The sequence below is a fragment of the Salarias fasciatus genome, chromosome 11, assembly GCF_902148845.1.
Source record: "Salarias fasciatus chromosome 11, fSalaFa1.1, whole genome shotgun sequence".
Taxonomy (NCBI): Eukaryota; Metazoa; Chordata; class Actinopteri; order Blenniiformes; family Blenniidae; genus Salarias; species Salarias fasciatus.
Window position 1 is genome coordinate 17,801,635 of NC_043755.1, and position 13,787 is coordinate 17,815,421.

A 13,787-nucleotide genomic window follows, 5' to 3' on the forward strand; every position below is an offset into this window, starting at 1 on the left:
GTCCTCTTATCAAACCAATCCTTGCCTGTTAAAACTTAGAAATCTGCATCTTGAACTCTTCATCAAGACTCCTTCTTTCTTCCTATAACATAATGTCTGCCAAAGAGCCTGCCGCTTCCAGGGAGAATGGCGAGTGTTGAGGGTCCTCGACAGTTGTCAGACTAGTGGTCTTCTCCCCTCAGGTCCGGCAGGGTGAGGGTGTGTGGGTGACGTGGTCTGGGCCTGCAGCCGGCTGCAGCTTCAGCAGTCAGACAGATTCACAGCTAACTTCCCTGATACTGTCTATCCCGCTTCTGCAGCTGCCGGCTTCCAGACACACGTCTGAGGTTTTGGGTGCTGTTGCCACTTGCCACTCTGGAGACGTGGAAACTCTTCAGATTGGAACCAGTTGTCATCAGAGCACTTTGGCACATCGGGAACCGTGACCTCGACTGGCAGGGGCTGCTCTGGAGAGCAAACTGCACTCATGTCTTCTTTAACATCCTGTCTGTCACGCTGGAAAACGTCTCTCAGAGCTGACATGGCCCTTTTGTTTTCATTGTGTATTCCAAAATAATATAGATGTCCTAAATTATGAATTCGGTCTATGAAGAAGATGAAGACTTGGAAGAACTGAGCAGCTTGGAAAAATTACTGAAATATCATGCAAATAAAGTGCACCTAAAACCACACAAGTTCTGACCAAAGGAATCAATCAGGTCAAGGACAATGTAGTATCTCTGCAGTGACCTCAACCTGGTATTGAGTTTACTTTCACAAATCACAGCTCGGAGTCTCTCCAATCAATATAACATAAGAATTTTTCTTTTTTCCTGTGACGACATTTTACTGAAATGTCTTTATAACTGATATAGAAGCAGGCGAGCATTCGGGACTAAAGTAACTTGTGTCTCCGGGTCAGGAGAGACATTCTGCAATAAAGTTGATGATGGTTCAGGATATAAATAGGAGGAACTTTCACCTTCTGCATGTTTGACCTGCACAGCTTCAGATTTCACATTTTAGTGACCATAGGTCTGATTCACTCTCAGGGCAGTTTGAACAGCTCAGCCTGTTGATAAATGTTGATATATAACTAATTATTGTGGTGCCTGAGGATCCTGTTTTCTCCTCCACCCTCTTATGAAGTCAACCAGCTCCTTGTCAATGAGCTCTCGGATGTTTGGCTTCATAGGTGGCTTCAAGTGATTTAGGAGAGGCTGAAAAGCACCACAGGCCGTTTCCCTCTCCGATCCCCAGGAGAGCCGTTTGTCGCCTGTCATGTTCAGACCGTCTGCTCACTCCGATCACTCTGTGATCAGAGGCGTTCTTCATTTAGACCCACTCCGAGCACCAGATCAGTGAATAGGTGGGTGGGATCGATCAGACCGAGGACTCTGAGCTGGCGTGTTCACAGCTCGGGCAGACGAGCGGTCCCACGCAGATCTGTATATGTGAGCTGCTGACCTGAAACCCGTAGGGTCACATATACACGAAGCATCGCACATGGAGCCGTTGACCTCTGAACCCTCCATCACTCATCTGTTTGATGTCTCTGTGCTGCGGTCCTGACAGTGTTTTCTTCATCAACCGTCCATCAGGCCAACACATGAACACGGATCCACTTTACATTTCGGCTGTCTAAAATACCCGAATTTCCCAGAGTTCCTTCATCGAAGCAACACAACTCACGGTCCTGATTCTCTCTTGCTGCATTGTCACTTGCTTTTTATTTACACTGTTTTTTAAATTGTGTGTGTGTGGCTGTACTTGCATTTTTTTTACCACTACAGGGAAACTCCTGTGACTGTCCTCCTGAGTTATTGCCAGAGTTTTGTGTTTACTATGACACACAAATACAGCATGTACTGAACAGGCTTTATGAGACTTGATGTCTGTTTTGCACATCGCCTCTCTTTGATGACTTTTCACGATGCACGTGTTAGACCCTCAGACATCTCCTCAGTGGGATCCTTCATACCACACTGGTGACTGACCCTGATTTCTCCATTTAAATTGATTTTTAATGGCTTCAACAATGTTAGGTTTCTAAAGATTGTGAAAAATGTACAAGAAATCTGCAGTATGCAATGAAAAACTGATAATAATATTAAATCCTACTCACTGTGTTGTTAGAATTGTGAAGAAATTATGAAGAAATCCCAGAAGTTGGTTGAGGTCGGAGCTCCAGGAGAAAGTGATCAGAGCAGCAGCTCCAGGTTGTAAACATACACATATATCCTGACTGCGTCTGTGGATCTGTGCAGGCTGCAGCGCCGCTCAGCCCCTTCCTCCATCCACTCTGTTTCTGTTTACTCCCACTCTTACTCCAACTTTGGAGACGCCTCTTGTTCAGCTCGGTCTGCTAAAACAATAACTACGTCTTTCATTCACATTCAGCTGTCTTTTCTTAGATTTATTCCAGATGAGTGGAACCTAAGCCCCTGGATTGATCTGGTGAAAGCCCTTTAGAAGGTTCACATTACAACTACAGGTGATTGAGAGAAGACCATGAATGTTTGACTTTGCTCATATATTAAAAGTGTACGTATCTGAGGAGTAACTCATCCTATCAACATGATGAGCTGCTTTATTTTCCTTGTGCGACTGTCTCATGGCTCATCACTTCTGTGTAGGAGGCGTAATGTGATTTCACAAGCAGTGTTTGTATTAACAGCGGTTTGTGGAAAAGAAAAGTCATCCTAACTGTGGGGGGGCGACCTGCCTGACACACAACCAACACATTTACCTCGTCTTGTTTTTAATTCTGTCGCGTACTATTTTCCAAATACACACCTGCTATTTACGTTTATTCCACAATTTCCATTCTTTAACAAGACTTGTTTCAAATGTTTCACCACCTACAAAGCCAAAAGTTGTTCACACTCTTACTTTTCTTTCCTACATCTTTATTCTGATTTCAAGATTTCAGTAGTTATAGCCATTGTAACAATTTCAGCCGTCATCTTTGTCATTCAGCACTTTCAATCACAGCTTTTCAGTTATTTTTTTTTCTGCACTGATCAAACAGACATTTTGTTGACATTGTGCAGACACATAAATACCTGGGAGCACAGCTGGATGACAGGCTGGACTGGACTGCCAGCACAGATGCTGTGTGCAGGAAAGCACAGAGCCAGCTGTACTTCCTCAGAAGGCTGGCGTCATTCAACATCTGCTAAAAGCTGCTGCACATGTCCTGTCGTTCTGTAGCGTTCTCTCTTCTATCCAGCCCTGTGCCGGGGGGGCAGCGTTAAGGAGGAGGAGGACAAAACAGTGAGGAAGGTAGACTCTGGTGTGGGCACAGGACTGGACCGGATGGTAATGTCTGTCAATCATGGATAACCTACTGCATTCACTGCTTCACAGTCCTTCCTCCTTCGCTCCATGCAGTATTTTAACTCCTACAAACTGAAGCTTAGGTTTATAGAAGGTTTACTTAATATTTTCATTACATCCTGCGATGAACGGCCTCTAATACGCTGAACCATCATATTTGTCACATGAAGCTGTGAGATCAGAGACAGCAAAAGAAAAATGAGATACTTATTTAAACACAATTGTTTGTGAGAGCTGCAGGGTGCCACAGACGAGGGGCTGAAGAGTCATGAATAACAGCCCCACAGTAGTTGAACTGACCTGAAGACTATCATGAAGGTTCATGCAATGCTTGCATGCATTTTTTTCAGTTGAGAAAAGAAAATGAACCAATTGTTCCATTTCACAATAAAACGCAGCACGTGTCAATGAAATCAGACTTTAATAGACAAATAATGTCACATCTTTATTTCCCATACATCGATGTTCCTCAGGTTTGGGTTTTGTGTCCCTGGAGGACATTTTGGGGAGCGGTCTGCATCTGGAGGAGCAGACTGATGTGATGTTTACACAGACCAGAGACGCTCTCGTCGGCCTAATTGAAAAAACAGGGTCCATATTTATTGAGCTCCGGGTTCCTGCGAGCAACTCACTCAAAACGACTTGAAAGAGCAAACTGATGCCAGATCAGCGCTATCAAAGTAGACAAATATCTTCTCAGACATCTCAGTAGAAACACACAAAAGTTTAGAAGCTTCAGCTTGTCTAACGGGGAGAGAGAGAGAGAGAGAGGGTGATATGTTCGATATACACTAGGTTGCTCTTTGATCAAGTCAGAATACAGGCAGACGCATTTCTTTGGGAAACTTCCCGTCAAGGTGAGACTTCAGGTGTGCACCCCATCAAAGAGAAAGTTCAGAATGAAGGCAATCCGACCCTGATCGCGAGCAGAGACGAGACAAACGAGAAACTTCGCGACCGACCGATCCGCGGCCGCTTGTGTGTGTGTGTGCATAAGATGAACGCCTCTATCAAAGGTACAGCCACCAAAACACTGTCACAAACACACACAGAGCTTAAATTACTTAAATTAAGAAAATATATATATATATATATGTCCTCTATCACAACTTCTAGTGCTTTCAGTTGTTACTTCTCCCAGATTCAGATACAGCATACATCAAAATGCACGTCATTTCTGGAGTTCTACCAAAAAACAGACAGACGAGACGGAGGGGAGAGTTACAGGGAAAAACGATCAGCGGGAGTGTGTGTATATCTACAATATATCCGTGAATATACTGTACACAGGAACACAGGCGAGGCAGTGTGGTGCATTAATGTTGCCGGGGTCTCAGTGGGGTCTTCAGGCGGTGGCGGTGGTGTAAGGAGGCGGAGCCTGCTTCGGAGGAACGCTGACACTGTCGTCGTACGGAGGTAACAGCACCTGGAGATCCAGACCGAAGGAAAACAAGGCTTCGGTTAGTCTTCATCTGTCGCTCACCTGAAACATTCTCTGAACATCACAACAAGTCAACACTGTGTTTTCTGACGATGAGAACTATTCTTCTGAATCACTGACAAATTGAAATCATAAATGCAACTTTGGTCAAAAAACTGAAAACATGTTACAGTTCACTGTTTCATGCACGAATATAACCTGATCTGTAATTTCAGTTTCAGGATTTTAAGATGCATCAGACCAAAGGGCCGATCTCATAACTGTTCAGAGTGTAAAAATAACCTGTAGACCTGCTCTGAGTTCGAGCTGTGTGGTAACATATTAGACTGGATCCAGTTATTACACTGAATCATGTTACAGGTGTTTGTAGGGACGATCCATGAGGACAGCGTGGACCAAAACATGTCAATAAATCGAAAACAGGAAGAGAAGGAGTCTGAACCTCCGGCTGGTGATGGTGAGTGCAATGGAGGAATTTCTGCAGCTCTGTTGACCCTTTCCTTACAATGTATGAGCTGCCTGTGTGTTCTCAGCTGGTAAAGACCAGACCGCAATAATACCACATGTACAGCACAGTGCAAACACACACTGATGTGGAAAGTCAGCATCGTGTCTTTTTTAAATAAAACTGTCAATCAGTTTATTTGAAAGCCAAAACAATCTGCTTTTAATATTAATGCTTCAAATATTCACATTTTCAAACTGAATTTCTTACAGATTATGACCGGCTTGTATCAGTTTTCAGGTACCATGAATAAGGCATATTAAAAAATAAAAACTGAAAAATCCATCCATCGGTTTTTCCTCTCAATATTTCCTCCTAGATTTGCAATGACAGGTCTGTCCTAAAGAAAACTCTTTCTTTTCTCAGACGCTTGGCTCTGTGCTCTGTGCAGGACTCCTCGTCCGTGTGACGGCAGAACAGAGGTGAATCAACACTGGTTCTGCTTTCAACGGCGCGTCAAACTGTGACGACGCTGCTTCAACGGTTCGACTGGTTTCACAAACAGCAACACCATGTGTCTGACCCGGGAGTCTGGACAGTTTTGATCCTCTTTAAAGAAGTCCTGAATACCCTCCTTTAGTCTGAGTGCTGACTGGAAAACCCAGTTTCCAACAAACTAAGCTTCATATTTACAGGCACACTAATAGCTTAGTTGATAGGACTAATGTGTGTGTGCTGGGCCGTATGGTACATAGTGTGCATGTGAAGGGCTGGCTTTTTGTCATTTATGCACATTTTATGTATGACTTACTGCTCCTTCAATGCCAAGTAAAGCACCTGATTGTGTAGGTGTGAATATCTTTCCTGCACACTCAGCTCACGTGGAAAACACTGATCAAACTGTGACCCGACCTGTGTGTCTCTGCAGCACGGGCCTGCCACCAGTCTGGTAGGATAGAATGAGGTGACACTGATGCTGAGAAATAAAATAAAGGGCTACACTGATGTTTTGTTTATTATTTTTTTTCTCTGCTCTTCTCTTTAAAACTCAGGTGTTTTACACATCAGGACTCTGCGGTTGTGTCCTCTCCGTAAAAGAATTAAAAAAAAAAATCACATAAACCCTCGCAGTGTGTGAAGCTGTTGAGCCGTGTTTCAAATTGTGTGGAATGTTGCACTCGGAGGAGTCTTGAAATATGGACTGAGAGAAGAGATTCATCACAATACCTGAGAAAGCCAACATACTAAACAGGTCAAATATCAGAGGGAGCGCGTTCTCTGAAAACCAAAAGAGGCTATAAGATTTTACATTGCCTCGTTCTTTATTCTCCCTTCTGTCAAGTAGCTTTAATCGATGTGTGGGCAGCAGGTAGCAGGTCCGGGCAACACGACACCAGCAGGAGGGCCCCTAAAACACCCAGACAGAGCCCAGCCTCCGCCCTCGCTCTAATGGCTTTGCCAGCACGGAGCCTCATCCAGCCGTGCTACTGTAAAACCAGCCGACGGACCGCTTCACGCCCCCCTCCTCCTTTCAACATGACGACTTTACGGCTGCCAGATGGGCTCGGATGGGCTATGCAGACCGTGAAAACGTGACGAGCGGTCCGGACTACGGGAGGACATCCTTTTTCCAAAGCTCTGTTGCTTTTGGACACGGACGAGAGAAGCAAATCAAGACGGGATATTCTTTTGAGTTGGATGAGGAATAAGACGTATAGCATGGTTTAATGGATCCTGAATGTGGTCACGGTATTCTGTACACATAAAGAGCCTGGAATACTGCACACACGTTCAGGACTACAGACTGATTCTGATTTTTTTCAGGTTTAATTAACATCTGCTGAAGTGTAAATCACTTGCATTGCTTACAACAAATGTTTCTGAAATCTCTCTCTGACAGGTAACGCTCACACAAGTGTTTGTGCAGCTGTGCGCCGCACATGAGGAATGTTTAAATTAGCTGCGCGAACTCTCTGGTGGCTGCTCACACCTCATTGGAAAGTGTGAACACCAATCATACATTTTTTTTTTTCCCCACTGTCAGTGCACCGTACAGGAAATAGCATAAATAAAACTGTGCTTTTCGGGATGTTCAGTAATTTTCAGCTGGTTTGAAAAACTCAGAATTAATAAAGTGAACAAGGAACTGCCCAGGAACTTACGGTGGTGTCATTGGTTGTGACGTAAAGGAGGATTTCAGAAGATCCCCGGCTGCACACGTATCTGTAGCAGTTCCACACACACGCGATCAGGTAAGCCTGGCGTCCCGTAGGAAGAGAGGAGGAAACACAAATTACACACATGCACTGCATAACATCAACATAAAATATCAACAATCGAAACACGATTCTCACGCAGTAAAGTATGCCATGGTAAATACATGATGATATAAAGCTAGAATGTAACTTTGGCACCATGAGATTCTGGATGAAGCATCACTTTCGCCACAACACAAACAGCTTCAACCCTCCACAGTTTGTTTTGTTACGGTTTGAAGCTGTCAGGATTTTCTACACTATTTCCATCTCAGAAAAAAAAAAAAAACTCGCTTTTGGCTTATTTTGATGCAAATTTATGTATCAAGGTGTTCCAAAATATAACTGGGTCATTTTTGTCCCCTGAGAAGCTGTGGTGGTGGAAGTGTACTTTCTGCGCACGGCAGACACAGATGGCATCGTGCTAATTCAAACGGCATCCCTCGCAGTGCATAAAAGACAGTAATAACATCCTTATTCAAAGAAACTGTCCTTCCTGTTGAATTCAAATTGCTTGCCGGTTCTGTCTGACAGTTGCGCATCACTTTATAGTAACAAAAAAAAAAAATACCCAAACTAGTTCCTGTTGTTCTGTGTCATCCAGAAATCATCTGGCTCTCAGCAGGCAGCTTGCTGCTGGAGCTCCTCGGCCAAACGCCGTGCCATCTGCTACATCCATCGGCTAGCAGGAGCCAAAGCCCGACTGAGCTCCGCAGCGCCATAATAACCCAATTAAAGGCCTCCACAATGCTCTGACAGCTCGATCACTTTAACAGCCTCCACGGGAATATGCAGAAATTCACTGTGTGTAACAGCAGTCCCTCCACATTCGAGCAAATCCGACTGACAGACACATTGATGGTATATTTAAAAAATTCACTGTCATTGGCCAAAAATATTAAATACATTTCGGGTTTTGTGCCAATGAAAACCATTATTCTTTCATTTCTGTTCTGTTCTACTCTATTTATGTTTACAGAAGCAGAGCCTTGCGTCTGTTTCTGAAGGTTCCATTAAAAAAACAGCACCTGTCTGTGTCACAAGGTCACATTTTAATGATGTTGTTCTGCAAATATAAGATCTGTAGACGTCAGCTCTGCCTAAATCTGCCAGCGATGATTACCTTGAAGCCCAGAATACAGCTGATGAAAAGCAGCACGATGAAGACCAAGCACACGTTGCTGAGAGCGGCCACCTCCTCTTTGTAAGGGAAGTTCTCCGGCTGCTCGGGAGGCAGAGCGACAACAGAGGTCAGAGGAGGGAGACTGGTCAGACGGCCGAGGACGCACCTCTGACGTGCCACAAGTCAAACGCTGGAGGAGCCTTACCAGCTGCTGCAGGTAATCCTGGATGGTGTTTGGGTAAACCACGATGCTCACAGCCACCAGGGTGTTGAGAGCAAAGTCAAATATTTGATAGCAGAAGAACGGGATGATCCATGCAGCACGCAGCTGAAACCAAGACATCCGGATTCAGTTATGGAGGAGCAGGACAGTGTTTCAGAAAAACAAACGACGCAGATTTTTAATCCATTTGTGTCTTTGAAAGTACTAACTGAAATACGCAAAACATCACAAAAATTATCACACAGCCCAACTTTATGTTGAAGAAATCAACCATGGAGGGGAATCTGATTTATCTCATTGAGTTTACCTTGTATGCGCCATACGTTGCCATCCCACAGATCAGGATCATCAGCAGGGAGATGGCCGAGGCGATGCACATGTCTGGAACAGAGCGAGCGGCACAGTCACAAACACTGTTGTGTCGTGGGGTCACCTTGGTTGAGGCGCTTTCAGTTCCAAATTACATTTCCAAAAATGTTTCCATCACAGCGTCCAGCTGATCTGAGGAAAACAAATTGCGAGCAAAAAAAAAAAAGGCTCGCTGCATCTGCTGGGCGGTTTGCCTCATGTCAGGCTGACCTCTTATCACCTCCACTGAACAGAAATAATCACGCTGTTACATAAGAAACCAGAAAACCCAAAATGCAGGAGTGTGGCACTCCTGTGGAAATAAAGTTGCTCTCAGTGAAGAGCACTTTTCTGTCCTGAGAGCCACTGAAATGTCACATATAGCTTGACGACATCTATTATGAGGGTTTTCTAGCTATGATTCACTGAATGAGCCTCAATTTGCTATTTAAACGCAATTTGTTGTTTTATTTAAAGAGAAAAAATATTGTTCAAACTGGATTCACTCACTTTAGTTTTGACCATACAGTAGCAACCAAGAGACAAAGATACTGGTGTCAAATTACAACAGCTATTTTGAAAGAAACATTAGTAAAAACTTACTTTTAAGTCCAACATTCACCTATTACAACTGTGTTATTTGGGTTTTACTAAGTAATGGGGAGAAACTGAATAGATGAGCTTGCTCACAGTGGTTTAAGAGCTTTTTTTTTTACTAGAAATAGAACAATGGGGGTGTTAAGACTTCTTTCTTTTCTGTTCTTAAAAAAAATGTTTTTACCATCATCAGCACAGTCAAGACATCAGCCGAATGCACTCGTATGTAGAGTCAGAGTCATGAACCACTCAGTAACTTTCACCAGTGCTTGTTAAATTAAATCCTTGAAATGAAGTAACTAAGTAGTCATGCTAATCATCTAATCAGACATGCTCTAGTTCTGTGTGTGTGTGTGTGTGTGTGTGTGTGTGTGTGTGTGTGTGTGTGTGTGTGTGTGTGTGTGTGTGTTTGGGTTGTAGTGGAGGCAGCAGCCGGTCCCACCTGCACCGGCGGATCACAGGACACACTAATCCTCTGGAAGTGGAACAATGCGCTCATTCCCACTCAGACTCTACCAGCACCGTGCGCTGTGGGCCACCTGCAGGCCGACTGTTCCAGCACACACCGGCAGGTTAAGAAGGCTTTTTAAAATGCTCCGCGCAGATGGACACCGGTCTGCGGCTTCGGCTGTTTGATTTATGCCCACTGTCGTCTAGACTAACGTGTGAGGTCCCTTTAACAACACAATAAATCTTTCTTTAAATCGGGTGACAACCTGGTCGAGCCAGGCCAGACTTTGAGTCATCCGTCACAGTTTGCAGGTAGAGCACAGACATCTCAGAGCACTGTGGCTTTACTCAGGGACGCGAACAAGCTGGGGAAGATGGAATTACACGCAGGAGGACACAGAAATCTCATAGAGCGACTTGTGTGGTTCTTTTCACTGTGAGGCTACTTATGGGGCATTTACTGTAAAGCAGAAGCCGTTGGGGCTACTTACTGGCGTCATCCATGACATCCAGGTCATTAGCCAACTCAGCGCTGGTCAGGTGGTACTGCTCAGGATCACTGAGCGCTGTGAGCAGGATGAGCAACACCACGGCATTGATGAGCTTAGGGACAGAGGACATATGGACAGATAAAGGCAACAATATGGACAGGCAGGTGGCAACACTGACAGGTGGAAACATCCAGAATCCACACCGGCATGTGAGGCTCTTAACCCCTGACGTACGAGGGATCCATCACAAATGTGCAGCCATTCACTCATTAGGCGATTGAATGTCGAGGCTGAGAGGTAAACCCTATCCTGGAGATAGTGTGGCGATGTTATCGCCGGTCCACGCTCTGTGCGAGTCTTTGTTTAGGTCTGGCTGCTGCAGCTCATTATGCAGATGACTCATACATCCCAACTGATCGGGTGAATGTGATGGAAAATTCTCCACAGTCAATGGGCAGCCTGACACAAAAACCGGCTACCTGAAGAGGCCCGCTGCTAATTTATTCATGGGGAGCAGGGAGAGGATTTTTCCACGTGTGGGGTCTGGTTTACAACACCGTCAGCCTGGCTGGTGCAATCTATCGATGATTAATCTACAGTTTACATTTGAGGTGCTTGATATCAGATGTGATAGTGATGTTGTTGAATAGACCGAATGTGTTGACATGCAGAGCGTGGCTGCACAGTGCAAGGAAACATATCATTTATTACAGTTTAGTCAGTTTGATTTATATAATGCAAATGCTGATATGATGATATAAGTATTTCTATTCTCTATAGTGAGGAAAAAGAAATGTTATACCTCACTACATTAACGATCTCATTAATGAGTATTTTGTAAAAACATCTTAGACTGGAGCAATGGTCTTCCCTCAAGATATTTCTTTAAATGAATACATTATTGGTTTTAAATGTAAATACTGTATAATTAGAGTCTAAGATGCCATTCTAAATTAAATATTTCATAAAACTAGTCAATATTATTTTGAAATGTAGTTGTGGTAGAAGTGGGTCACAGTTGGCCAAATGATAATAAAGAGGAAAAGTCTGTGGTTCTCACAATGAATGGATCTGATCACTGTCAGTTTCAATTTAAAACGAAAAGAAAATAAGATGGGAAGATAAAATCTAATCATATATGGAAAACAAACACCCCAAAAGATGACCTTGTAAAGTGAACAAATACTAAAAATAAAAATTTAACCGTAACATTAATTAAATAAGAAAATAGATTCATTTGAAGTTTTATTTGAAACAAAATGAAAGACGTGTTATTTTTTTCACATATTACTGTATTTTGCGTCATTAGGTATCAAGTCAATTCTGGATTTCTTTCATTTCTTTTTCGTTTAAATAAAAGGAACAAATTCTTAACATGTATTGTATTGATATTTAATTACATTTCCATGTACTGATAGTTCCTTGTACTAAAACAAAAGGGAAAACATTTTTACAGAATATTATAATTTTGCTGGGTTGGCCCATTTTGGATCAAATCTGTCAAGCAGAAACGCATTACGATTGATTTATTAATCAAGGAAACTCAGTTGACACAGATATCGAAATACCGACATATATTGGTTGATAATAAATGGATGTATGGAGGTAAACAAAGTGCTGAGTGGCGGAGAGGCGGTGCTCACCATGTACCAGACCCCCAGGATGATGGTCCCCGTGCGGACGTGACAGCACAGGCAGCAGCTGGTGGAGTACCAGCGGTCCCAGGGGGACACCATCGTCTTGTCCGCCAGCATCCCGAAACGTGGGCGTGGGTGTTGCGGGAAAAGAAAGCCGGGGAGCCTCCTCTCCTCTCCTCTCCGCACCGCTCCGGTGACAAACGTCCGCCGAGTGTCGGTCCTCAACGCAGAATGACGGCGGAGTCCACGGCCGTCTGCAGTCCAAACTCTGTTGCACTGACTGACTTCCGGTTTCACAATCAAGAACATCCAAAAAAAGCCAATGCGCACACCCTGCGATACAGTTCAATAAATGCGAAATAATTAAAAGTGGAGTGATTTATAACCACGAACAGAAGCTCTACGGCACAGATCTTCTAAATATGTACAAAAATCTCACTACTTTGTGTAGAGTTTGGCTGCCTGTTCTTATTTTGAAAGCAAACCTCTGAGTTTCCGGTCACTCCTCCTCTAGCTTGACTGTCCCTGAGAAGGACGCATGTACAGAGCCTGCAGATGATAAACACCAGAGCATGTGAGGATTAAATCCCATGATGTAACCTGGTATTTCTAGAAACTTGTAGGACGCAGCTTAAACCAAATACTTTAATCTCCAAATTACACGATTCGTCTAGAACATGGCATTTTGGGAAAGAGAGAAAGAAAGAAAAAATAGTAGTAGTAGTAGTGGCATTTCAAGTTAATTAAGTCTATATTTTTGCCAAAAGCAATTATGCTTTTCTAATATTTGAAAAATGCAAGGTTGAAAATTACGAAATTTCTTGAGGCTTCAACCGCAAATTGATTCTTTTTTTTTTTGGTTTCATTAGTTTTAACTCATAGTAAGCCACTGATGTTTTCTTCAAATGTATTTTGCCCATTGTCTTACTCCCTGTAACTTGCTATATGTCATCTACAATATATGGCTTTACCAACAGGACATCACATGTACTTTATTTTTAGCTGATCAGTAACATGCATAACTGTGTATCCACATATTGTATGTCTGTAACATGACACAAAGCTGCACGTGAGTTTTTAATCTGAGCTGTGACACAGAAAACTGATCTTGTGCATGTTAATTTAGCTCCAGTTTTTTAAATTTCTTTTTAAAGACACCCTATATTGTTAGAACTAGTCAATATTTGTAAGCAAAGGCTTTGTAACATGACGAAGTCAATGCATTTATTCAAAGAGCTACATGAAAAATCTCTGAGACCCAAACTTATCTTTTGTATTTGCAATTTGACAGTTGAAGGTAGTACTGTTTATTTTGCCTGTTTATCTTTCAATAATTGGATTGCATGAATTGTGCCATCTGAACTTTCTAAATGATATTTCACATGCTTAAAGGTCCTGGTATTCACTTTATTTGGCCCTTGAAAGATAAGTTAAGCATCCTATTGTGTTCATTTAAAAT

At 43.1% G+C, this 13,787-nt stretch overlaps 1 protein-coding gene across 1 annotated transcript; it reads right to left on the minus strand.

Annotated features, from left to right (window-relative positions):
- Positions 1-3,722: 3,722 nt before the first annotated feature.
- On the minus strand, positions 3,723-12,548 carry LOC115396803 (lysosomal-associated transmembrane protein 4B). Its single transcript, XM_030102835.1, has 7 exons — positions 12,335-12,548; positions 10,692-10,803; positions 9,113-9,186; positions 8,788-8,910; positions 8,583-8,681; positions 7,367-7,462; positions 3,723-4,744 (listed from the first exon to the last, which is right to left on the minus strand). The coding sequence occupies exons 1-7, from the start codon at positions 12,443-12,445 to the stop codon at positions 4,664-4,666; spliced, it is 696 nt and encodes a 231-aa protein (XP_029958695.1). The 5' UTR covers positions 12,446-12,548; the 3' UTR covers positions 3,723-4,663.
- Between the last annotated feature and the right edge of the window lie 1,239 nt (positions 12,549-13,787).